This window comes from Miscanthus floridulus, chromosome 3, assembly GCF_019320115.1.
Source record: "Miscanthus floridulus cultivar M001 chromosome 3, ASM1932011v1, whole genome shotgun sequence".
In the NCBI taxonomy this organism is placed as follows: Eukaryota; Viridiplantae; Streptophyta; class Magnoliopsida; order Poales; family Poaceae; genus Miscanthus; species Miscanthus floridulus.
Window position 1 is genome coordinate 134,340,875 of NC_089582.1, and position 26,234 is coordinate 134,367,108.

Below are 26,234 nucleotides of genomic sequence, written 5' to 3' on the forward strand. Positions count from 1 at the left end.
GCCAGCGTCCGGTCACACCGGAGCCAGCGTCCGGTCAGTATTTGACCCTCCATTCACTTCCAACTCTCGATCATATGTGAATGAAGTTTGCTCCATTGGATCAAAGGGCTGTTATGGAGCTACCTAGTGCTAGTTTTAACAAGTGTGCACCACACCTAACTCATTAGACTCACCTAGGTCAAGCTACCCGTTCATACCCCCCTTAATAGTACGGCCAAAGGAAAAACAAAGTACTAAACTACTCTAAGTGTCTCTCCAACTCCGATCGACACTTAGAACTAGTCCATCCTTAACCTTGTCGTCCATCCTTTGAAAACCGAAACGATTTCCATCGTAGGGGCATGACAACCATAATTGCCCAATCGATCTCTATTACCGTGACCTAACTTAATTGCATCTGCAAAACACACGTTAGTCACAGTAATCACGTATTGTCATTAATCACCGAAACCCAACCAGGGACCTAAATGCTTTCACCCACGAGCCACGGAAAAAACCTTACAGCTTCATGCTCTGCTGAAACAACCTGTCATCAATTAATCATGCTAGTCCGCCTCACCTTTCCCAGGACAGGATCTGGAAGAGAAACATGCTGGTGCTCAAGAAACAATTAAACATGAACAGGTGATCCATGACCGAATCATATAAGTCATATAACAATATCAGAGCCTACAACCATGTGGGCAGTGCAGTGGTAGTGGCATACATGCTGATGCGGTTCACAAATCACCACAGACATGACAGAACTTAGCAGAAATGATTACAGAACTTGACGCAGAAGTGACAGAACTGTTGGCAGAAATGATTACACAACTTGACACGGAAGAGGCACGATATGCACTATCTAAACTCCACAGAAGAACGGATCATTGCACATGAAGTCAGATGCCCACTGAAATTCCAAACACGGCCTTCCTGTTCACCAAGCCGGGAAATCATATACCCGAGTTTGCTGCTTCCGCATGCCCATCTTGCATTATCTAGGGCTTTCATTTTGGCTGCCAGTTCTTCTGGTTCAGAGCGCCTTCGGAGTCCCATCACAAGAACCATTGACTCCAATACCTTGGCATTTTCAGCAATATACATAAGGAAAGCAAACTCATTGTCATCCCCATGAAACACCCGGAGCATCAGTCTCTTGAGGTGTGACTGGACACACTTGATGGGACCAGCTTCTTCCCAAAACTTGACGTTCAGGCCACCAGTGGGCTCAGCAGGTTTTTCCGACTGAAATTCAAGTTCGCGAACAGAAACAGATCAGTTATTATATGCAACAACAATTGGGCGTAAACGATCGTTGATTATTTACTGCTGGCTGGTTTGGTGCGAGAGTAAAACACTGTTCCCGACTGAAAATTTACGATCATTTACGAGCAAACGAACAGGCTGAATGTAGTGCTACAAAGTGGCTAGTGACAACAACGAAAATGCAATTACAGCAAAAGTTCGCGAACAGTTCACATTCTCTCCTACTTAAAAAATACGAGAGCAACTCGCGCCCCTTCGTCCGCACGTTGCCCTCAGCGGCTCAGCCCCACACCCATTTCATCTGTTGCTCACCCTCCATCCATCGATCCAGGGGTCAGTCGCTCCCCAATCAGCGCCTGGGAGGCCGGGACATCGATCCACACCTGCTTGTGCCCTCCAATCAGCAGCTTGATCCGCCACAAACTCTCTCCGGGTTCACCGCCGAGAGAACGCCCGCCTCGGACAGGATCCTCAACGACGTGTGCAAGTGCGGGTGACAGACAGTGGATAAGCGGCGGCGGTGTACAACCAAGATACGGAGTACATTGTAAGCACCAATTCCGAAACCTCCGCTCGTCTCGTGCTCTCCCGTCTTACTCCACTAAAGCTATACAGGAAGTGAAATAGGCAGCAGGAACAGCAGCACCTTCTTGCTCACGTGCAGACGGCCCTATGCCAAGGCGCTCTCGCATATCTTCTGGGTCCTGCATGCTAGGTGTTTGTTGGAATGCTTCTGTGACTGCCATATCACATTAATGCCAACTAAAACTTGGAATGGGACAAATTTTTGGTTTGTAGACTTTGCTACATCAGCTCTCAGGCCTGGATTTCAAATATGTTCAAAATATTGCCCACTTGTAGGTGTGCAGAAACTAAGAAAAAAGAACACAACAACAACAACAAAGCATTTAAGTCACAAATAAGTTGGAGTAGGCGAGTTGAAACCTAGCGGAAGCAATCAAGGTTTAGATACGTAAATAGTTGTTTTCCAAGCACTCCTATCTAAGGCTAAGTCTTCGAGTATATTCCATCCTTTCAAGTCTCCTTTTATTGCCTCTACCCAAGTCAACTTCGGCCTCCCTCTGCCTCTTTTTACGTTACTATCCTGGCTTAAGATTCCACTACGCACCGGTGCCTCTGGAGGTTTCTGTTGGATATGTCCAAACCATCTCAACCGGTGTTGGACAAGCTTTTTCTTCAATTGATGTTACCCCTAATCTATCACGTATATCATCGTTCCGAACTCAATCCCTTCTTGTATGACCGCAAATCTAACGCAACATACGTATTTCCGCGACACTTATCTGTTGAATATGTCATCTTTTCGTAGGCCAACATTCTACACCATACAACATAGCAGGTCTAATCGTCATCCTATAAAACTTGCCTTTTAGCTTCTGTGGTACCCTTTTGTCACATAGGACACCAGATGTTTGGCGCCACTTCATCCACCCTGCTTTGATTCTATGGTTAACATCTTCATCAATATCCCCGTCTCTCTGTAGCATTGATCCTAAATATCGAAAGGTATCCTTCCCTGGCACTACTTGACCTTCCAAACTAATATCTTCCTCCTCCTGAGTAGTAGTGCCGAAGTCACATCTCATATACTCAGTTTTAGTTCTACTGAGTCTAAAACCTTTGGACTCCAAAGTCTCCCGCCACAACTCTAATTTCTGATTCACTCCTGTCCGATTTCATCAACTATCACTATATCATCCACGAAAAGCATACACCAAAGGATGTCCCCTTGTATGTCCCTTGTGACATCATCCATCACAAGGCAAACAGATAAGGGCTCAAAGCTGACCCTTGATGTAGTCCTATCCTAATCGGGAAGTCATCCGTGTCTCCATCACTTGTTCGAACACTAGTCACAACATTGTTGTACATGTCTTTAATGAGCCCGACGTACTTCGTTGGGACTTTATGTTTGTCCAAAGCCCACCACATAACATTCCTTGGTATTTTATCATAAGCCTTCTCCAAGTTAATAAAAATCATATGTAGATCCTTCTTCTCCATATACCGCTCCATAACTTGTCTTATTAAAAAAATGACTTCCATGGTTGACCTTCCGGGTATGAAACTAAATTGGTTCATAGAGACCCGCGTTATTGCTCTCAAGCGATGCTCTATAACTCTCTCCCATAGCTTCATAGTATGGCTCATCAACTTAATTCTTCGATAATTAGTACAACTTTGAATATCCCCTTTATTCTTGTAGATCGGTACCAATATACTTTTCCTACATCGTCCACAATGTATGCCGAGTTTGTAGCGTGTTATGAGGCAACGGGGCAGTGAACTGGCTAAAGAAGTTCATACCCAGTTTGAAGGTGGTTGACGACATCTATAGACCACTTAAATTATACTGCGATAATAATCCGACAGTACAGTATGATCACAATAATAAGTCAAGTGGTGCTGCCAAACACATTGACATAAAATACTATGTTGTGAAAGATAAAGTCTGGGATCATGTCATAAGTCTTGAGCATATAAGTACTGAAAAGATGCTTGCGGATCCGCTTACAAAAGGTTTACCACCCAACATGTTTAGAGAATATATAGCCGGCATGGGTTTAAGGGAAAGCCTATAATTCATAGACAAAAGAAGGCACAAAGTTAAGTATCTATTTCAGAACAGAGTGGTGTGGAAACATGCTCTATGCGCTAATCTGTAATGGAATAAACAAAAGTAAATGATATAAAATTGAAAGATGGTAGAAGATCAAGGGGGATATTGTTAGATTGATCTTTAATTCCAAATTAGGCCCAACGGCCCAGTTGGACCTTTGATCAGCGTCCTGATCGGGGGCGTCCAGCCCACTATGGCTGGAGGGCCCCTGTCACACTGCGCAATAAATAGAGGTGGGGGCCGACGGCTCTGGACACGAGGTTGGCCTGACTCGAGCTCCCCACCGATAAACCCTAAACCCGATCTAGTGATGGGCGTAGCCAGTGACGGGAAGCACCTCCACCACTGCACTGCACCGCCATTGGTCTTCACCGCCAGTCGCCACTGCTCATCACCGACATCGTCTTCACCGACCGTCGCTGCCCTCGCGCAGACACCGACGCAACGCCCATGGCAGACGCCTCTGGATCGAAGACCTACGACGGTCGGTAACCTAGCACTACTTTCCCTCTAATCTCTGTCTAGTTCATATACTAGGACATGTTATCTATTTACAATATGTACCCGGCTAGATCTACGACCATGTGATTAGAAAAGATCGACACCTTTTTCTACCACCTCCCACTCTTCCCGATGCGGCGATGCCTGCCTAAAATATTGGGAATTGCTATTAAACAGGCGCCTGATTTCTTCCAAAAGAACAGGCGATGTGTGCTGGCCAACGGTCATAGGCTTTCTTCTTTCTTCCGTCAGCTCAGCAGCAAAGCAGTAGGCCAATGCCCTGAACTCGTCGCCTGAGAGCTCAGGCAACTGAAATCTAGGAAATATGCAAAATATTTTGTTTGCTCATATTTTGTACCGGTGCAATGGCGCCTGTGATGATCGATATTTCAACAGAATCCTTCACAATGTACGCTATTGTTTCGTGGTCACCCATCCTCTATTAACGGACAGGCAGACAGCACTGCTCTTTGATCTCTGATTTGCATGTCCCTTATTACAAAATGAAGCCGTACACCTCATCCTCGAGCATGCTTGCTCCTTCGATTTACCCTTGCAAAGTTACACAGCCAGAAGCAGCTGCAGCAGCAGCTGCAGCGTGGCCATCACGGCGAGCGACACACGGCCGGTTCATTGCCCTCTGCTATGGCACGCCTGCCTCAGCGCCACGGGCGGGTCCGAGAGCGCGCCGGCGACGATCTGGTCGAACACGAACTTGTTGGCGGCCTCGGTGAAGTGCACGCCGTCCCAGCTCACCCTCTTGGAGGGGTCCTCGCACGACTTCCCCACCACCACCGACGTCCCGTTCACCTGCTTCTTCCCGCCGCAGCCGATGTTCAGGTCTAAGTTGTACCGACCGCCGCCATGCCCGCAGCAGGTCAGCAGAGGGTCGTCGAAGCCTGCATCACAGACAATACAAACATGAGCTCCCCCGCGCGTGGAAACGTTCAGAGCCTGCATTACACACAACACCAACGTGAGCGCCTTACCGAGCTTCTTGGCCTGGCTGATGAGCTTGTACTTGGCGGTGTAGACGTCGACGTAGGTGAACGCGGCGTCAGGGTGCGTCTTCCGGAGGCTCGCCACGGTCTCCTTGAGCCTGAGGTTGAAGAGCTGCGCGACCTTGTTGTAGGTGACGGAGCAGCCGGTGCCGTCCGCTGGAGTGGTGAGGTCAGGGCGGTGCAGCAGCGCATAGGGCAGGCAGCCGAGCGGTCCTGTGTTGTGGATCCAGAAGTACCTTCCTCCACGCGAGTACACGCTCTGCAAATTTGCATATATTCAGCTAATGAGCAGATCATCCATGGAACGGTGTGTGTGCTACACCTTTCAAAGAGCAACTTGATGCCGCTCTGTCAAAGAGCACCTGGATTATAGATGTGAGCCTCTCCATCAGATCAGGGATTATGGCTTCGACTTCTTCAGTGCTATTGTTAACAAAGTAGCTTGAGGTGATGTCGTTTTGCCCGATGTCGAAGGTGTAAAGTGCCTGGGAGAAGTACTCTGCCCTTGGTAGGATCTCCCTGTAGATACCACCTACATGCAAAAGATAAAGTGTTTTAAAATAAGTTTTTAATGGAGTGAAACATAAACACTATGGAGCTTGGTGTGGTACTGAATACTGATAGAGATGGTTTTGGGGTTACTGTTGTCACCTTTGTTGTTGTACACGAGTTGGCTTCTGTTGATGAATTGTTCAAACTCCCAGAACTGCACGTCCAAGGAAATGGGGCTGAAGCCAGAGAGGAACAGAGATGTATTCTGTCTTCTGATTGACGAACCAGCCGTTGCAAAATTGGCTCCCTGTGTGAAGTTGCTTCCAATTGAGTTCAGGTACGCGCTGAGGTGAGTTAGTCCCAGGCTTTCAGCTGCAATTCGATGCTTTATAATCAGTACATTCCAGTTGGCAGTCTAGTGACAGAAGACATTTTTGTTACCAGTTGACATTCAGTGCAAAATACAAATTGTGAGGTGCATGAATTTGGCCAAAAACAGTGAAGGCATCAGAAAATTGAGTAGAAATATAGCACAAGGTAGTTTCATACAAGTTGAAGCCCCAAATTCTTGTGTATTCAGTTTCTAACTGAATTCCTGCATTTCTAACAGGACCTGCATGCATGTATTTTGTATCACTTCCTACTGTATGCTGTTCAGATTCTAGTGTTATATATACCCTTTAAACTACCAAAGGACAAGTTAAGAAAAAGTTAGTGTCACACTTTATCCTTCAACTCTGGTCACAATCTATAAAGTGAAGCATCCATATTTGATAAATATTCCTCCACTGCCACCCAAATCTGATCCCTGATCGTCCCCTCCTCATGCCTCTTTGCCCCCCACTATATTTTCACGTACCTACCAGAATAGGCTAATGCTTCTTTCTGTCCTTCCCAGTATCAGCATCATCCAAAAAGGCTATTGAAGTTCGTCTAAAATAAAAGGCTAAGGGGCCGCTTGGATCCCTTTAATGGATTAGGCTATTTGGCTTAGAATTTGACATTTCATAACTTTTTTAAGCTCACAAATAAGCCTATCTCAAATTCATAGGGTGTGAGATAGAAATTAATTCTATAAATCACCATGTCATATTTTCACTCTACAACTTATAGCCTGCTCTTCAATTCGCTTCTTTACAGTAGAGATGCAATATATAAGTACCTACCTTACAGGCTAACAATAGTATACAAATATATTCCATATACAACCATATTAGCTTAATTAATATATCTCTAAATTATAATTATTAGAGTGAATTTAATTCCAAGAATCCAAACATGGACGGATCTATATTGAGTGTTGTGGGTGCTGCCGCACCCACGTAAAATTAAAAAGATGATAGAAGGAGTCAAATTTTCACCATATTTGCACCCTCACGTCATAGATGTGCATCCATAAGGCAAGGCGCACCCCCTCGGATTTGGTATAGCTCGCCCCCGGATACAAACGGTCCTAAAGTAAAATCGGCATCCGCATTGGCAGACCAACAGGGATCGCCATTGGTCGTATCTCGGCAGTGGCCTATGATCGTGTGCAAAGATGCTTTGCGCAAGTCACTGAACTTTTTGTCAGATTGTTTGGAATAAAACCAAGATCGTGTCGGCAGGCAGCTCAAAATAATCACAGGCATGCTCACGTGCTGGATGGAGACGGGGACGCGCATCATGGTTGCCCTGCAGGCACGGCCGCACGCGCACGGGCCGGTCGAGCTCGAATGGAGCCCATGCACGTCCGGCACATGGCCTGAGACCGGTGTTTCAGGAATTCAGGGTCATGGTCTCTCATGTCATGGACTCGGGGTTGGCTGGTTTGGGGTCTCCCATGCGAGCTGAGTTCATACGCGAACCAACCAAGCATGCCTGGTAAAAAAAAAAATGCCCCAAGCAACCGTCTGCTTCTGCTTGCTCGGTTCGGCTCTGCTCGTTGCGTTCCAGCCGAGACGAAGTGAGAAACAGATGGTAGTAATTGGTAACGAAATTTTTCCAAAAAAAAATAATTGTAACGAAAATTCTATGTTGTACGTACTACGTACGTAGTACTGTGCTAGGGAGAGTCCTTGTTACAGGTTACTGCTAATTTATCTTCGCCGCAGGACCAAAGGGCAGGACGAATTAACGCTGCATTCATTGGTCCCGGTAAGCGAAGGCTGTTTTGGGTGTGTCAATCGATGGGCCCGACGCGCAGTGCAATCATAGCCATGAGTGAGAGCAGGTGAAAAGTGAAAAGTGAGCAGTAAAATCCCCCCGCGCAGACCGTGTCCATGGCGGCGGGTTCAGCGGCCGAGTGGTTCGGGAGCAGGCGAGACGTACGAGTACGAGCGTGCACGTACCGATGAAGTCGATGACGAGGCGGCCGTCGCAGTAGCGGCCGGTGGGCATGCCGAAGAAGGTCCTGCCGTTGGGCGGCGGCGCGGCGCCAAAGAGCGACGACAGCCCGCCCGTGTCCGAGTTGGAGTCGCCGAAGTTGAACACGGCCGGGAAGTGGCAGTCGCCACCAGCGCCCGCGCCGGCGCCGGAGGCCCGCAGCGCCAGCGAGAGCAGCAGCAGCAGCAGCGCGGTTGCTCTGCTCCCCGCGGTGGCAGTCGCGGCCGTGGCCATTTCCCTCTCCCTGCGTGGCTGCGTCGCGTCGCTTGTGGCGACACGGTGGGGGGCGAGAGGAGACGAGGAGAGTGAGACTAGCGGTGCGCGGTGGCGGTGGACTGCTGGAGTAATGGGTCGTGGGTTTGGAGGCGGACGGGGACTGCTAGTGGATGGATAGAGATATTAGATATCCTGAGATACGCAGCCTGGTCGGTTGACTGATTCATATCGTTGTTGGTTCGTGAAGACTGGTTGATTTGTGTAAGAGAAAAATACTATTTTGACTGGAAATTTACGATCGTTTACAACAGGCCACAGCCAAACAGGCTGATGGGCCGGCACGCACGCGGTGCCGCGCCTTCTCGGAGAAGGGTGTGCCGCGTTTCCTGCTGCTGGTGGAGCACGCAATAATGTGTGCTCACGAGTCACGAGTGCTCGTGCGGTGCGGCGCGGGGCTTGGACACATACGCACGCTGCACACACCTTAGACGAGCATCCCAGATAGGAGTAAGAAACACGGTGGCCCTGAGCTCGCGAAAGGCGGGGAAACGGGGAGGCTTGGATCTGAAGCAAGGCAATCAGAAGTAGGGTTGCGCAAGTGTGCCTGTTGGTTTAAACTTATCAATTCAGTATTTTTTCTTTCACAATAAAATAGTTTTAGTCGACTTTAATACCAGTCGAACTTTCAGTAATAGGTCGTGGCATGGCATGACATCATCGGGATTCGGGACGCAGAGTGTAGAAGCAAACTTTCGGTGAAGTGGCTGTCACGCAGAGTCTAGTAGCGCTGCGCTGTGTACTGTGTTCGATGGGCCGTGACTTTGTATTAGTCAATCATCAGACTTTGATGTTTAGTGTGCGGGGCTCTTCTAGGCCCTGAAAATGGAAGTGATGGACTGATGGTCCATTTCGAGCTTACAGCTTTTGGGCTTTGCGATGTTGTGTAGCATAGCATAAGAGTAGCTCCAGTGAAGGAGATAATTGAAGCGTGGGGGAAAAAACCCGAACCGAACACACTGGACCATTCGGCTGTTGGTTGTTAGAATGGAAATTGACCTTCTAGTTTGGTGCGAACCATAGCCAGAGAGCGGGTCCCACAGAGCCAAGAAGCCACACGAAAGGAATCTGCTTTTTCCTAACATTGTTTAAGGCTTGTTTAGTTCGCGAAATTTGGATTTTGGGTCTACTGTAGCACCTTCGTTTTTATTTGGTAAATAGTGTCCAAACATTGACTAATTAGGCTTAAAACGTTCGTCTCGCAATTTCCCACCAAACTGTGCAATTAGTTTTTCTTTTCGTCTACATTTAATGCTCCATACATGGGCCGCAAACATTCGATGTGACAGGTACTGTAGCAACTTTTTGAAAATTGGGTAGCAACTAAACAAGGGCTTACATTGCAACGATTTTAATCGGCAACTCAGTCATTGAACTTCGACTCCTTGGTTCGACGTAGCATTGCATCTGCCCTAAGTGCATAACCTGATCTACCTTGATTTGCTTCAAAGTTCAAAACCGAAACTTTGCGTTGCATCCATATATATAGTAATCGGTTGCATACGCTGAACTAGGCAGGTAACTATCAAGCTTGTCAATTCCATTCCGATGATCATTCTGGTTTAGCGTTTGGAACGATATGTTCCGATACCGGTGCATTCTGGGTACCGTTCCGGATTTCATTATTTTATAAATATTTAATATTGTATATGGAGTACACACAGTAAGTAGCTAAAAAAACTAATAAGAACATTTTTTAGCAACACTAATAAGAACATATAAATAAAAGAAATAGATGACAGGTTAGTTGCATGTTGGGCTAATCTAACTTATGACGGGCCTGTGAGAGCCCAATTCAGCAAACCTTCCAACTGAATTCCTGAAGCCACGGAGTAGGAAATTACATGCTGCATGCTACTGTCAGGTTAGTTGCATGCTACTTTCTTGTCTGTATTCCGGCGCTCGTCACGTCACGTCACAGTTTACAACAAGCCACAGCCAAACGAACAGGCTGTAGGCACCCAGCGGGAGCCGCGTCGCGTGTTTGTAAAATTTTGTTTTTTCATGTTGAGCGTGCTAAATAGAGAAAGCAAGTTCTTCATGAGGATGCAAGCGGACATAGGGGATGTTTGGAATGAGCGACTAAAGTTTAGTCTCTGTCACATCGGACATTCGGATATTAATTAGGAGGACTAAATATGAGCTAATTATAAAACTAATTGCACAGATGGAGCCGCGTCGTGGTGGGAAAAGGAGGGGATATCCAAACACCCTCTTATCCGTGAGTCCGTAAATAGACTTATTTTTACGGGTTCGTTAAAAACCCACAAAAGTTAAACCTATATGTGGGCTTATGGACGTGCCCACTTGAATGTTGGGTGGCTTTTGGCCGATTCTTGCGTAGTGGCAGCGGATAAACCAAACCTCAGAACCAAATATGGCCCCAATTCCATTCCCGCGTTCGTTCACGGCTTTCTAATCTAGCGAACGATCTGAGCCCACACGTCTCCATCATGGGTCATGCTACTGCTGCTGCATTGCGTGGTGTAGATTCGCTGCGGTATTTGTTGGCCGTAAATAAAAGAAATTATGGAGTAACCACCTTGCATGCACATGCATGTCTGCAGGTGCATTCAGCTTTCTCTTTTTTTTATATATATTCTTTACTTTTTTCTTTTTATTTCTTAAACAAGTTATTTCGTATACAGTTTCATATTTCTGCTAATACGTTATTATATTAATTTATACATCTAAATTCTTGAATATAAATTATATGTCTAACTTTACGTTTAAGTCATTCCTCAAATATTATCTAAGTTATACCAGCAAGTTATACACGTAACTTTTCTTTTTTTTAGAAAGTTACTAAGTTATACACATAACTTTATGCTTAATTTATTACCCACAACTTATAATCACAATTTTACAATATAATAGTTTACAGAGCAGAACTTATTAGCACAAGTTTTTATCAGAACTTATGTTGGACAGTATAGACAAGTTGTATAGAATAACTTACGTACAAAATTGTAGAATAACTTATGAACATAAACCGTGTTTCATAACTTTTCTACATAAGTTGTGTTTTCATGACTTTCGTATTTTCAAGTTTTGGCATAAGTTATAAGTTAATTCATTCATTTGTGTTTAATAACTTTTGTGTTTTAAGTTTTTGGCATAAGTTATAGATTAATTCATTTCTTTGTATTTAATAGCTTTGGTACATAAGCTGTGTTTCGTAACTTTTACGTATAAGTTGTAAGTTATAAGTTAATACGCATAAATTGCTACTAGAAAAAAATTGAAACATATGTAAGTGGGGTCTAGTTTTGTTTGGCTCGTCACGTAGAATACACCGATTCAGACGGAATTGAAAACGGATATACTGTTCAGAAGTTATAGCATTTTGAAATAAATTGTTTGTTTTTTTTCCTAGATGATGTTACAGCCAGACATGCAGGCGCATGCGCTCGACGGGAGCAGGCTCATTTTCAATCCGCTGTTCGTTCGCGGCTCCTCTTGGTTTTAATTTGCATTGTTGGCACATATACAGTAATGGAGAATTGGGGGGGGGGGGGGGGGGGGGGGGGGGGGGGACTCCCTCTATTCTCAAAAGATTGTTGTTTTAGCTTTGAATATAGTTTGTCCAGGTTTAAAATCGGTCTTTTTGGAAGGGAGGATGAATGAGGTAATGGAGAACTTTTCTGTGTGGCGAGGCTGCCGTTGTACGGGGGTGGCAAGGGTGAGGGAGGAAGGGCGTGGCGAGGTTGAAGGCCGGTCGCGGCATAACGTTGTCCAAAGAAATAGTGAAAATTCGCAATCGGCCAAGTAAGCCGCCGTGCCGTGGTTCAGACGAACGATATCCAACTCCAAACGGGGTAACGTGCCAAAGACGAGGCCACGAGGGAACGCCCCGCCACACGCTCCCCGAGCTCGGCGTCGCCCGGGCCAAATGGCGGCTCCATCCGCTTCCGCCCCCTTCCTCCGCTCCCACCCCCACCGCGGCTCGCTCTTCCCCTCGTCGCCGCGCCACCGTCCCGCGGCCGCTTCCCTGCTTGGGTTCCCTCCCCGCAGACCCGCCTCCTCCCGCAGGTTCCCATACACCGCGGTGAGGTCCTCCTCCACTGCCTCACCCTCGGCACCTGTAGAAGAGGCTCCCGCGGCCGCGGCCCCGACCGGAGACGCGGAGGAGGAGCGGGTGGTGCTCCCCACCAACGAGTCCTCCGAAACCCTGCTGCGCATCCGGCACACCGTACTGCCGCTCCCCTTCTCCCCCTTCGTTACAGTGCTTGAACTGGCATAATTGTATGCTTATTAAATTAATTTGGTCTAGGTTCTCATCAAAATCCCGTCACTCTAATACGTGTATAATTGTCTCGTCAAAACTATAAACATCTTAGTGTCATTCACAATTGTTGCTGTAGTGCGCCCATGTGATGGCCATGGCTGTCCAGAAGCTGTTCCCCAACTCCAAGGTGACAATAGGTCCCTGGATAGAGAATGGTTTCTACTACGACTTTGACATGGAGCCCTTGACGGATAAGGACCTCAAGAAGATTAAGAAGGAGATGGTGAGTCTGCATTTCTGCACTGAGCATGTGTGATTGACCTGAACTGCAGAGTGGTGGTTTTGATTTGTCAATTTGGTATGTTCAATTGTTGATAGGATCGGATCATCAGACAGAACCTCCCGCTGGTGAGGGAGGAGGTGTCCCGAGAAGAGGCTCAGAAGAGGATCGAAGCACTCAATGAGCCTTATAAGTTGGAGATTTTGGAGAGCATTAAGGAAGAACCAATCACAATATACCACATTGGTTAGCCTTATAAATTGGTGACTTGGAATTGGATATATTTAAAGAAGAGACTTTCCCGTCGTGATTGGCTTATTTATGATAGCATGTATTGATGATATCCTTCATGTCATGTAGGAGAAGAGTGGTGGGATCTCTGTGCCGGGCCTCATGTGGAGTCTACTGGAAAAATAAACAGAAAGGCTGTTGAGCTTGAGTCCGTTGCTGGTGCTTACTGGAGAGGTGATGAGAAAAACCAAATGCTACAAAGAATATATGGAACTGCTTGGGAAAATGAAGATCAATTGAAGGCTTACATCAACTTTAAGGAGGAAGCCAAGCGCCGAGATCATCGACGACTGGGTCAGGACCTTGATCTGTTCTCTATACAGGTGCGTCTTACATCTTAATTTCTGAGAAAGCATATGTGAATACAGAAGAGTGATTCATTGGTAACTATAAGCCTCAACCTTTCCACCAGCAATAAAACTGAATGATGCCAGATTGTGTGGTTTTGTTAGTTTTTAGAGCCCTTAAATGTCTGATGGTTCTTGATAGCTTTCATGCATGGGAGAATCTTTACAGTGTACCATGTCATCTATAGCTTTGTAGAACATGGCAAAAGTGAACAAGATCTGAGTCCACAATATTAGAATGATTCGCTGTGCTTGGGAGTTGAAGACAAGTGGCCACTTCACTGTGGCCGATCTCACTATGTTGAATTCATAGTCATAGCACAACTTCATTTGATTTGTATTCTGCAACTGCTAACATCTATTGATGTTTCTTAGTAAGCGCCAAAAATGTGATGTTTGATGCAGGCAGTTTGCTATAACTAACTATTCCAACATAATATTGTCCATGTTCTTGGTTTACTTTTTTTAAAAAAGGGCGTACCCAGTGCAGAGAGCTCCCGCTCTGTGCAGGGTCTGGGGAAGGGTGTCAGTGGCAAGCCTTACCCTCGCCTGTGCAATGCGAGGAGACCGCGACTCGAACCCGGGACCTTCCGGTCACAGGCGGTAAGACTCTACCGCTTGCACCAGGCCCGCCCTTCTTCTTGGTTTACTTTTTTACTCTATGAAATAGATAACCAGTTCTAACTTCTAAATATGACTTGCATCCTGTGCATAAGTTATATTTTTTTATTAGTAGTGACCGTAACCTATGTGTATTAATCAGGATGATGCTGGTGGTGGTCTAGTATTCTGGCATCCAAAAGGCGCTATCATCAGACACATTTTAGAAGACTCATGGAAACAGATTCATTTGCAACATGGTTATGATCTACTGTACACTCCTCATGTTGCAAAGGGTGATCTTTGGAAGATCAGTGGACACATAGACTTCTACAAAGAGAACATGTACAATCAAATGGATGTTGAAGATGAGATGTATCAACTGCGGCCCATGAATTGCCCTTACCACATTTTGGTGTACAAGAGAAAACTACATTCATATAGGGATTTTCCTATCAGAGTGGCGGAGCTAGGAACTGTCTACAGATATGAGCTATCTGGTAGTCTGCACGGGTTGTTCCGTGTAAGAGGGTTCACACAGGTGCTTCCCTTCTTCAGGTTCCCTTATACCACTAATTTTTTACTGATGGGATTATGATCATTTCATACTTTTTAGCAAGGTTCCTAAGGTGTCACCAAGGCAGCAAGGCATGTCTAGGTCGCCAGAAGGCCCTAGTTACATCTTGTCACCTGGCGCCGCCGGCATATCCAAATCACCACAGGATGCCTTACCGCTTTAAGAATGTTTATTTTTTACTTATTTACAAATACTACTAGATGAGATGAATAATGCTAATGTTTTCTTTTTGAATGACACGCTTTGTAGTACTGCTAGTGCTATGCAGCTTTTGCTTCTTTCCCTGAAGTACCTTTTGGCATTATTTATTGTTTTATATTTGCTTATGTAATGTCATTAGCCAGCAATCAAGTCCACACATGACCTTTTTCTGTTTCCAAGAATACACAGCATAGGTCTCAGCACCTTTTGTTTCAGTTCCTTTTCTAAACATACTATCCTTAAGTTATGGAATATGGACATTCTACTCTGTAACATTTTGCTAACAATCATAGCACTGGATGGTTGGTACTAGAATTTTCTCACCACTACTTTATAAAGTTCAAAACTACTCTTGGTATTGTTTTCAGTTCTTAACAATTTCTATTTATGTAGGATGATGCCTAAATTTCAACTATTTCTATTTATGTAGGATGATGCCCACATATTTTGCCTGGAGGACCGGATAAAAGATGAAATTAGAGGTGTTCTTGATCTAACTGAGAAAATACTTGGACAATTTGGTTTTCGGTATTATGAGATAAACCTTTCAACTAGGCCAGAAAAATCTGTTGGCACTGATGACATATGGGAAAAGGCAACGATTGCTCTGAAGAATGCATTAGATGATAAAGGTTGGGAATACAAGGTTGATGAAGGTGGAGGTGCTTTTTATGGTCCAAAAATCGATCTAAAAATTGAGGATGCTCTTGGAAGGAAATGGCAGTGTTCCACTGTGCAGGTAAATTATATATTTTTATGGGATAAGAGGTACTCAAATGTGTAAATGGCATTGAAGGTCACCTAACTTGTCTTGTACGTGCAAAAAGGTCACTGTTCTTCAAAATTAAACTAATCCATGACTAAAGTTTCTAACAAGATGGTCTAAAATCACCAATAATGTACTACCATCCAATAACGCTGACATGGAAATTATAGTGAAGGACGCGGTATAATAATTTTTAAAAAAGTCTTCCAACATCCTTTAATCCATATGTTCCTTATAATTTGCCCTAACTTTCTACACGGTAGTGTACTAGTTTTCACCCACCCAATGCAAATTGCCTGCCATCTACCTTATGGCTAGTGTGCTGCTGCCAGATAAATACATGTGGCTGTGCCCTAAATATGAATAAACTCTAGGAGTCTAGGTTGAGACTGATGTCTCCATACTAAATAAACTGAGGATACATATGGTCTTCAGTAATCTGCTCAGAGCAGGGGGGGGCAGCTTTGCCTCCATGAAGCTCCGCCAGCTCTGCCCAGCACTGGAGTCGAATATCTAAGTACATGAATTAGTTTGTGAACATATTAGTTCTAATATGATTAGCATGCAGGGGTTCAATGCAAAGATCACAAACTATTGGCACACCACTCTAATCTGAACCCATTGCCATGTTGAACAAAACTTGGAGTCCATGCTAGCGTGACTAGACAAGTTGCCACATGAGTCACCTCAGGAGATCCACTTTGAAAGTTTAGTGACGAACCTGTCCCATTTTAAAGCTTGGTGACTTATTTGCATGTACACCACAAGTTCAATGGCCTCTAACGCGATTTACTCTACTCAAATTGTTCGAAGAGAAAATAGGATACACTAACGCTCCATTTTCTTGTTATAGGTGGATTTCAATTTGCCTGAACGGTTCGACATTACCTATGTTGATTCAAATTCTGAGAAAAAGCGACCCATCATGATTCATAGAGCTATCCTTGGGTCTTTGGAGCGCTTCTTTGGTGTCCTGATTGAACACTATGCTGGTGATTTTCCACTTTGGCTTGCCCCAACTCAAGCACGTATTCTACCTGTGACAGACAATGAGGTTTGATTCATTTGCTTTGCATTATTGTTCACCATATTTTGTTAAAATTGAAAGCATATGTTCACTGATATTCTGGATTATCTGGTTCTCTTTCGATTGAAGAGATGTTTATAGTTCAGATAGATGTTTGCCTTAGTATTATTTATGAAACCATGACATCTTGATTTGTGTTTTCAGTTGCAATACTGTAACGAGGTGGCCTCAGAACTGAAATCAAGAGGGTTACGTGTTGAAGTCTGTCATGGAGAGCGCCTACCAAAGCTAATAAGGAATGCTGAAACACAAAAGGTGCCACTCATGGCAGTTGCTGGTCGTAAAGAAGTTCAAGCCAGGACCCTGACTATCAGGTCCAGGCACAACGGGGAGATCGGCACAATGGCCGTCGACGAATTCATCACGAGACTTCAACTTGCTGTTGCAAACAAATCGTCTTTATAGATCGTTGATCCACTAAATTTCAGTCCAGTATGTAGAACATTAGATCCTTTGCACATAGATCTGTTCCATCAAAGTAAAGTAACAGCTGAGGTCTGCAGAAGCAGGTCATTTTTTGTGCATAGTCCATAGTTGTCATCAGTCATCACAGGTCACAGCATGTCGATCTTACCCCCGCCCCCCCCCCCCCCCCCCCCCCCCCCCCCCCCCCCCCCCCCCACCACCACCAAAAAAAAAAACTGTACATTTTTGGATGAAAGGGATGCTTTTGCTTTTAGTTAACCACGTCCAGACCATGATTATTGCCATGAGTACCAATGCTTTACCCGCCTCCATACGACATGCATTTTTTAAAAAAGCTCAGTCAACTTCGTTAAGGATTCACCATTTCAAAGGTCTATATGTTTTACATCGAAAGTGTGCGACATGAAACGGTGGAACAATTATGCCTGGAGTACGCATCATATATTCGTACTACAAAATGCAGTGGCTGTTTTGGATTGATGCAAAACATCTCCACTAATATGTGTTTTGTTCATCCCTAGCCTCATAATGTCCCGGAGCATACTTAAGTTGGTCGTGAGATTGATGCCTTGGGCCCCGTTCGGCTTACCCAGAAGCCGGCTTGTTTGGCTTCTTTTTTCAGCCGAAACAGTATTTTTCTCTTACAACAATTCAGCCAGAACAGTGTTTTCAGCCAGTTTTAGTCAAAATTCAGCAAGCCAAATGGGATTTGTGGGTGCAACTCGGGGAATATGTGGGTCAGCTACAGCTTATAAAGCAGAGAGAATCTCAAAAGCTTGTACTCAGATAGTGTTAGAAAACCTAAAATCCATGTCACCAACCCATAGGCATATCTTGTAGCTGAAGGAAAATAATTCGGGGAACCCTGTTAAGCTCAAATAGTGCCCACCACCAATCTTTTTCAATATGAAGGAATGTGATTCTTCATGTCAACTTGAATTTTTAATAATAGGATTAACATTAGTTTTGTCTGTAGTGCATGGTTAACTTTTTGTCATAGGTCGAAAAATAAAGAGAAGTGTTCAGGGGTTAAAGAAAGACGAGGTACTCAATGTCCATCCGTTCAGAGCTAATACATTTGAAGTCCAAGTTTTGTTCAACTATCTGTGGGCAAACTTATTCATAACAATTTTTCAACATAACTTTTATAAACAAGGCTTTACATAATAAATTACCCAAATAACATAACTTATTTACGAAAGTTATTGTTGTCCAACTTCTTTTGAAAAAAATATACATACAATTTATCCAACACAAATTTTTATGTAATTTATTTTGATCAAATTTCTCAATATACAATACAAAAAAGGAAAAAAGATAAAAAGGGCGAGAAAAAGCAAAAGGAGAAAAGGAACTGAGAAAATAAAATCTGATAGAGAAACAAAATAAAAGGAAAAATGAAAATTGAACAGACGTCAACCCATGAACATGGCCATGGATAAATCGCTCCAAGCACAAGGTAAGACAAATACAGAAAAAATACCAAGCTATAGGAGAAGCGGTAGATATAGAAAGATAACAATGACCATCTACTGTAGGTCATATACACGTGAAAAGTGAAAGAAAAATAAAAAAATACATATATGTAAATACCACAACAACAAAAAATCTTTCGATCATCAGTTAAACACAAATTAGAAAACAGAAATCACATTAGGCCTTATTTGGATGTGCATGTATTCATCTCAACCCACATGTGTTGAAGTGAATTGGAGTGGAATTAAACTAAATTCCATTCCATTCAATTCCAACACATATGAATTAAGGTGGATACACGGGGCTAATCACCGCAAGACTGTGGCTTGAAGCATGGATTCACCACATGGTGTCCGCAGATAGCAGAAACGTCCACTCCACACGAACACTCGCCAAACTGAATTTTACGAATCACATGTCTTATACACATACATTTTTGTTGTCTAACAAATTTTTTCATATAACTTGTTCTGGACAAACTTCTAGATCTGAATTTATTCATAGTATAAAAAAGAAAAATTGATAAGTTAATATAAAAAATAAAAAATGAAAAAAAGAACAAAGTGAAAACTGCATGGACGTGGACGACTTGCTCCAAAGTCTAAACAGGACACTGCGCTGCAGAGGGGAAAAGGGAAAAGATAAAGTGAGCTCTACGGGGGACCGTTGGGGTTATCTGATTGCAAACGGATCCACCCACAAAAAATACATGTGGTCTGTGTTACCGGAGATTGACCGCTGGATTCGAGAAAATTGTTTCTATGGTCGAACAAACCAAATTGGTTCATGGCTACGCATCTTTCTCCTCATCAAATGATGCTCCACAACTTCTCAAGCTGTCGGTGACTGCGATGAGTACACAAAAGAACTTTACATCAAATAATTTAACCTATGGAATTTTCGGTCGGTTTGCTTGATTGAACCAAAAGCATGGACAGGTCCAACGAAGACCACCGATTTTAAAGGCAAAGCTGCTCTGAGTCTGGCTGGATCTGGCCTATATATAGTCTGCCAGCACTGCAGGCAGTGACCAGAGCACACAAGAACCCAAGCACCTCAGCTCAGCCTCGCAGAACGTTTCAGTTCCGGAGCGAGTGTTCAGGGATTTATTGAAAGAGAGAGCGTTCAGGGATTTAGCACTTGTTCGTTCATGGCTGCTGCGTTTAGCAGCCATCGCTTTCGCCACTCCAAGCTCTCAGTACTGATCCTGGCACTGGCCACGGTGGTGGCCGCCGCACGGGCTCAGCTGTCGCCGACGTTCTACGCCTCGTCGTGCCCTGCCGCGCTCGTCACCATCAAGACCGCCGTGAGGGCTGCCGTGGTGCTGGACCGGCGCATGGGCGGCTCCCTGCTCCGCCTTCACTTCCACGACTGCTTCGTGCAGGCAAGTCCACAGCAGCTGGTCGAGGTGTAAGAATCTCTGTGAACAAGTCATGTGACGAGCTGTGTACCTGCCTGTGTATGTACGTGCGCCAGGGCTGCGACGCGTCCGTTCTGCTGGACGACACGGGCAACTTCACCGGGGAGAAGAGCGCGGGCCCGAACGCGGGGTCGCTCAGGGGGTTCGGCGTCGTCGACACCATCAAGGCCCTGCTGGAGGCGCTGTGCCCGCGGACCGTGTCGTGCGCCGACATCCTCGCCGTCGCCGCCCGTGACTCTGTCGTCGCGGTACGAACGGATGACCATCACAATCATGAGCCAGTAGCAGTAGTTATTCACTGAGGACTCCAGCTCATTTAACAGTTAACATTGTCTTGCGATCTTGCGTGTGCAGCTCGGAGGGCCATCGTGGACGGTGCAGCTCGGCAGGAGGGACTCCACCACGGCGAGCCTTTCCACCGCGAACACCGACCTCCCCTCGCCGGCGTCCAGCCTGAGCACCCTGCTCGCCGCATTCGCCAGGAAAGGCCTGAGCAGCACCGACATGGTCGCTCTGTCTGGTGCGTTCCTCACTGTCACTGATCAATCAATCACGGTTTCATCAGTGATCAGCCAGCACCAAAGCGCCTGATCGAGTTCAGTGATGTCCTGGCATGGTCACCGACGTGACCATGCAACTACCAGTTCCCCTGTACCTCTACTCCAACAGCGGTGGCAGCTTGGCAGTTAGCGCCAGCGCCACCGCCCCCACCGCCACGTACCGCTGGTCACCACTGACACGTAAGCGGTTGCATATGCATGCAGGAGCCCACACGGTGGGGCAGGCGCAGTGCCAAAACTACCAGGCCAGGATCTACAACGACGCCAACATCAACGCGTCCTTCGCGGCGTCGCTGAGGGCCGGCTGCCCGGCGGCCGGCGGGGGCGGCGCGAGCGCGCCGCTGGACGCGTCCACGCCGAACGCGTTCGACAACGCGTACTACGGCGACCTGGTCGCGCAGCAGGGGCTGCTGCACTCCGATCAAGAGCTCTTCAACGGCGGCTCCACGGACGGACTGGTCAGGAGCTACGCGGCCACCTCGGCGCGGTTCAGTAGCGACTTCGCCGCAGCCATGGTCAAGATGGGCGGCATTGGTGTCCTAACCGGGAGCAGCGGAGAGGTCCGGCGCAACTGCCGGAGGGTGAACTAGCTAGCTTGCAGAATACTGCATTGCACGCATCACAATAGTGGAAGAAATGGGTGTGCTGAGATATCCAACCATGGTTAAAGGAAGTTGTAAGATTAAAGGGCAACGAGTTCATATAGGTATAGCTTGTATTGATGTGTTGAGACTAAAGAAGTACTCCATTTCAAATTATAAGATATTTTGGTCTTTCTAAATACATAGTTTTTACTATGTACTTAGATATACACTATGTCTAGTACTCAATGAAAACAATGTATCTAGAAAAAATAGAACATCTTTTAATTTAAAATAAAGGGAGTACAGTATATCTGAGACCAAACCAACTTGTCGGTATTTCGAGTTACCATCGACCAGTAAATTTCTAATATTGCGCGTCTGACTCGGATAGTGTGTTTAGAGGACACGATGTTTATACTGATTCGGGCAGAAAGTCCCTACATCCGGTTCGTTGCTGCTGCTCATGTTACTAGCACTGCAAGTTTATTATAGGGGTACAAATGGACGAGAGAGGGAAATGATTCCAAGTCTCTAGTGAAAAGAGTGAACGGGTGCTGAGAGCTCGATCGCTGCTTAGCCATGTGTTCGTGTCGTGCTCTTGCGTGTTTTATCTCGTGTTCTGATCGGTTCGAGGTGATTCGATCGGTCCTCCATGGGTCGATCCCCTCCATGGGACGCCCTGCTTTCCCTTTCATAGGCCAAGAGAAAGCACGGGTTACAGCAGAGGAAAAGAGAAGAATGAGAGAGAGAAGAAGTCCTTCAGGATCGCTGGGTCCTTCTTCTCCTTCATGCGGGTCCTGCCGACCCTGTAGATGTCAACAGGGGCAGCTCCACGTCGCGGCCCTGTCCATCACTAGCGCCACGCGCAGGCGTCGTCTGCCAACCATGGCATTCCATTCTGTCCCAGCGGACGTCGTGATGAACTGACGCGTCTGTCAGCGTTCGTACGATGGTTAGGTAGAATAGCACTAGCACGTCCGACGTTGTTCTTGATGTGAACCCTCAAGTATGGCCCGTCACGTCCAAGGGTTACATCGGGGCGTGTTGGTCTCTTCCTTGGTGTCAGAGTTTTGACCCAGGTCCATACGCCAGGACCTAGAGTGGTTGGCGGCGGTATGAGACCCCGTCGTGCAAGGCGGAGCCCGTGGCCTAAGGGTCGGGCAAGGCAGAGCCCGCCCTCCGCGGCCTCGGGGCTAAGCGAGGCAGAGCCCGCATACCTGGGGGTCGGTTGGAGCTGTAGTCGCATTCTTGACTGCTCGAATGAATCGATGTTGATGGTCATTAGCTCCTCCTCTCCGGGTACTCTAGTATTGGTCCCCGACAGTAGCCCCTTAGCCTAAAGAGAAGTAGAATACTCCTTCGGAGGATTTTCCAAACGGAATGACTCTAAGGGCCTTGACCTTCTTTTGTCGCCCATGGCGTGACCTGAGGATAATGATTCCCTTTCGTCGAGATTGGACCCCTCGGGGGTATAGCCATGAGATTTGGTGGGTCGAAAAAGGTCTTTCCTCATTCCGACCTCTATGGGGGTCTGTTGTTCTACAACCGCATGTTCGGTCTCCTTGCGAGACCAAATTTCCTCGAGCCCCCGCCTGTAGCAGGGGTCCGGTCGAGGATCGGCTCGTCTTTGTGATTGTTTTTCATCTAGAGTTTTTTTCTGATAAAAACAGAGGGGCTGAGCCGTGCCACAATTTTTCTTTATGGACGAATCATGGCGCTCGGTGAGCTGTTAATAGGCTAGTCTGAATAAGGCCTCGGCATCCCGTTCGTGAGGGTCCGGCTTGGGTCAACTGGTGACTGACTCCAGATTCTCAGTGGTCAATCCATATAGTTCTCGGACCCGTTCGACCGGTCCTGAGGGCTCTCTACCTTTCTTCGAGGAAAAACCATGGATCATGTCTGGCCGAGACTCGAACGTGGGCCAAGATGCCCGCGGTGCTCGTGCGCCTAGGTTCTGGCCACTAGCGGGCCCATCCCTTTCCACCCCTCACTCTAAAGGTGCCTAAAACGGTTGTCGAACCTGTCGGTGGGCCAACCTTCGAACTCCTGGGCCTAGACGGGTCGTAGGAGCCTTTTTAGCTCTGTATCCCTTTTACCTGTGATGGGTCGCGGCCTGTTCTGGGAGGCAAAATGTTCGGCGCATTTTCTAAGGGGACGACCATAGGTTGCGTGTGCACGCCCCACGATGAGTCATGGTGACAGGTCATGGCAGGCGCGGAGATCTAGGTGGACGGTTGGTTTCCTTGCACCTGTCGCCCCTATAAAACCAAAGGGCTAGCCCTCCGTGTTTCATACGCACGCCTACATCCCTACCTCCACAGCCACGCCGCTGCCGCCAACGCTTAGATTTTCTACCTCCGCATCTCCGCCGCCGTTGAGCCCGCATCCATCCTATAAGAAAAATAGACCCTAGGTCCATTTACTTTGGATTTTGGTGTTTGATGACCAACACAACCAAATTGGACTAATGAATTTGCAAGTAATTGTTTTGTAGTTTAATAGGATGCAAGACATGACTTGGATAAAAGAGACGTGATGATCCCATGTTAAACACCATAAGCAAGACCCTAGAAGCACAAGAGAAGACCCAAGATATCAAGTAAAGTCCAAGCATGAAGATGGGAACCAAGCTAGACGCAAGATCGTGAAGAAACGAGCTTCACAGAGGTGACCGAACATGGCCCTATGAGTGACCGGACGCGTCTGATCAGTTGCTCGGCAACAGCAGGCGTCAACAGCAGCGACCGGACACTGAGCAAGGTAGTGAACGGACACACGGACTTCACTGTTCATCGTCGCGTCAATAATTTAGCATGATCGGACACAACGGCTGTGGACGACGGACGCACCAGGCAGTGGTGTTCGATCAAGTCCAGAAAGGTTCCAAAGCGGTGCCAGTGCGACCGGACGTGTCCGATCGATGATGACCAGACTCGGCTCAGAGTCCGATCAACGCGCGCGCTCCAATGGTTAGGACGACAACAGCGTCCGGTCAGTAGCAGAAAGCTGGGTTTCGCCCCCAACGGCTACTTTCTCAGTGGGCTTATAAATAGACCCCCAACCGGTCATTTGAGAAGGGGAGAGTTGAGAAAACATACCAAGGGTATTGATACACCATTTTAGTGATTTTCACTTGCATAGTGCTTAGTGATTCATTAGGTGATTAGCGTAGGTGCTTTGCGAATTGCTTAGGTTGATTAGACTATTGCTTATGCGCTTGCTCTAGGTTTAGGCCTAGTGTTTAGTGAGTTTTGCACACCTCTTACCACTCGGTGCTTGCGCGCACCATTGTTGTACATCAGATGAGCTTGTAGTCTTGCGAGATCACACCAACCACGTTTGTGGTGTGGCCACCACCGTGTATCGAAGGGAACAAGGCCCACGGTGGTTCGGCTAGAAGCTTGATAGTGAAGATGGCGGGGAGCATCCAGGAGAGGCTTGCTGGAAGGCACGTCGGAGATCCACTTGCGCGTAGAGAAGGCTCGGGGCTATCCACAGAGTTACCCGATCGGGAGCTTGGCCCTTGCGATGGATTCTTTGCGAGGGGCTCCAACGAGGACTAGGGGGAAGCTTGCGCGCTTCTCGATACCTCGGTAAAAATACCAAAGTCATCGACGGGAGTTTGCATATCTCTACCTTACTCTTTAGCTTCCGCATTTACATTGCAATCTTGGTTTGTGCTTTACTTTCCTAGCTTAGTGATAGGCTAGTTGATAGGTTTGGAACCTAGGTTGCATAAATCTTTTTTGCGGTAGAGATAGCAACACACTAGCAAAACCATATTTGCACATTTTTATTACTTTCTTGCATAGGTTTTGACTAGGTAGAAAAAGAGGCCATAGTTTAGAGTTAGAGTTTTAAGTTGCCTAATTCACCCCCCTCTTAGGTGTCACGGTCCCTTTCACATCCGCCCCACCTCCAATGGATCTGTGGTGCCGTTTCAACATCACCTTCCAGCGCATGGAGGGCCTCGTCCGTCGCGGTCTTCTCCACACACGGATCTTAGCCAAGGAGTGGTTGCTGCTCGGTGATGAGGATTTGCCATCGCCGCCCGATGGCTACATGGTGTCCTTTGCCCACTTCCACGAGCGTGGGTTCGCGACCCCCCATCCACAAATTTCTTCGGGGGCTACTGCACTACTACAAGATTGAGCTACAACATCTCAATCCCAACGGGATCCAACACATGGTGGTGTTCATCGCGCTGTGCGAGGGATTCCTGGGGATCGGCCCCCACTTTGACTTGTGGAAGCATTTCTTCACCATCAACCTCCAGAAGAAGAGGGACAAAAGCAGCAGGCGGGAGCTGCATATGCCGATGGGGTGCGCCGGCATCCAACTTTGGAACAATCGGGTCGGCGAGTACCCATCCATGCAGCTCTCGACGTCCAACAATGGGTGGTAGTCACAGTGGTTCTACCTCAAGAATGACGCCACTGCCCCTCTGTCGGAGTTCATCGGGCGTCTGATCGAAGTGGCCCCGAAGAAGTGGAGGAAGTGGGGCGTCCTAGAGAAGGACAAGAAGAAGATCCGAGACCACATCACCGCCATCCGCATCCTAAAGGAGAACGGTCTGAAGGGATCGGGCGTCATCGGGGCTTACCACGTGAGGAGGGTGGCCGTTGATGACGTGCGCTCTCCTGCTATACGCGATGGTGCCCGAGGCATCATTCGACGAAACAGTGCTCGCCAAGGAAACACTCCCAACTTTGAGATCGCGCAATGCATCAAGGAGGCGATGGAGCCTTTGCGGGACGACACGGGTGACGCCATCTACTTCGTCTACCCGGTGTTGGGGCATCCTCAGATGCGGCCGGAGCCAGGCTACGTTGTCTTTGTAAGTTTCTCTTTCTCTTGCCTTCTCTTCAATT

At 46.7% G+C, this 26,234-nt stretch overlaps 3 protein-coding genes across 4 annotated transcripts; 2 read left to right on the forward strand and 1 right to left on the reverse strand.

Moving 5' to 3' along the window:
- Positions 1–4,729: 4,729 nt before the first annotated feature.
- Positions 4,730–8,612, reverse strand: LOC136547041 (GDSL esterase/lipase ACHE-like). The gene is made up of 5 exons (XM_066539009.1): positions 8,214–8,612; positions 6,043–6,255; positions 5,754–5,923; positions 5,380–5,650; positions 4,730–5,289 (listed from the first exon to the last, which is right to left on the reverse strand). The coding sequence occupies exons 1-5, from the start codon at positions 8,479–8,481 to the stop codon at positions 5,021–5,023; spliced, it is 1,191 nt and encodes a 396-aa protein (XP_066395106.1). The 5' UTR covers positions 8,482–8,612; the 3' UTR covers positions 4,730–5,020.
- Positions 8,613–12,336: 3,724 nt separating this feature from the next.
- LOC136542510 (threonine--tRNA ligase, chloroplastic/mitochondrial 2-like) lies at positions 12,337–17,426 on the forward strand. Of its 2 annotated transcripts, XM_066534987.1 has the most exons (9): positions 12,337–12,712; positions 12,885–13,031; positions 13,127–13,274; positions 13,389–13,642; positions 14,141–14,269; positions 14,430–14,807; positions 15,475–15,783; positions 16,664–16,864; positions 17,042–17,426. In XM_066534987.1, exons 1-9 carry the CDS (start codon positions 12,413–12,415, stop codon positions 17,300–17,302), a joined length of 2,127 nt encoding a protein of 708 aa, XP_066391084.1. In that variant the 5' UTR covers positions 12,337–12,412; the 3' UTR covers positions 17,303–17,426. The 2 variants fall into 2 exon arrangements, with proteins under 2 accessions (XP_066391084.1, XP_066391085.1); XM_066534988.1 differs by lacking the exon at positions 14,141–14,269 and having other exon boundaries at positions 12,339–12,712.
- A 2,389-nt stretch (positions 17,427–19,815) lies between these two features.
- LOC136542511 (peroxidase 70-like) lies at positions 19,816–21,562 on the forward strand. Its single transcript, XM_066534989.1, has 4 exons — positions 19,816–20,183; positions 20,276–20,467; positions 20,574–20,739; positions 20,984–21,562. Exons 1-4 carry the CDS (start codon positions 19,950–19,952, stop codon positions 21,367–21,369), a joined length of 978 nt encoding a protein of 325 aa, XP_066391086.1. The 5' UTR covers positions 19,816–19,949; the 3' UTR covers positions 21,370–21,562.
- The last annotated feature ends 4,672 nt before the right edge of the window (positions 21,563–26,234 follow it).

Excerpts from the sequence above, each read along its gene's own strand:
- LOC136542510 (XM_066534987.1), top strand. The coding sequence starts at position 12,413 with ATGGCGGCTCCATCCGCTTCCGCCCCCTTCCTCCGCTCCCACCCCCAC. Across the intron at positions 12,713-12,884 it reads TGCTGCGCATCCGGCACACC|TGCGCCCATGTGATGGCCAT; the intron begins GTACTGCCGCTC and ends TTGTTGCTGTAG. Across the intron at positions 16,865-17,041 it reads TACCTGTGACAGACAATGAG|TTGCAATACTGTAACGAGGT; the intron begins GTTTGATTCATT and ends TTGTGTTTTCAG.
- LOC136542511 (XM_066534989.1), top strand. The coding sequence starts at position 19,950 with ATGGCTGCTGCGTTTAGCAGCCATCGCTTTCGCCACTCCAAGCTCTCA. Across the intron at positions 20,184-20,275 it reads TCCACGACTGCTTCGTGCAG|GGCTGCGACGCGTCCGTTCT; the intron begins GCAAGTCCACAG and ends TACGTGCGCCAG. Across the intron at positions 20,468-20,573 it reads CCCGTGACTCTGTCGTCGCG|CTCGGAGGGCCATCGTGGAC; the intron begins GTACGAACGGAT and ends TTGCGTGTGCAG.
- LOC136547041 (XM_066539009.1), bottom strand. The coding sequence starts at position 8,481 with ATGGCCACGGCCGCGACTGCCACCGCGGGGAGCAGAGCAACCGCGCTG. Across the intron at positions 5,651-5,753 it reads GGCTCACATCTATAATCCAG|AGCGTGTACTCGCGTGGAGG; the intron begins GTGCTCTTTGAC and ends GCAAATTTGCAG. Across the intron at positions 5,290-5,379 it reads CAGCCAGGCCAAGAAGCTCG|GCTTCGACGACCCTCTGCTG; the intron begins GTAAGGCGCTCA and ends TCTGTGATGCAG.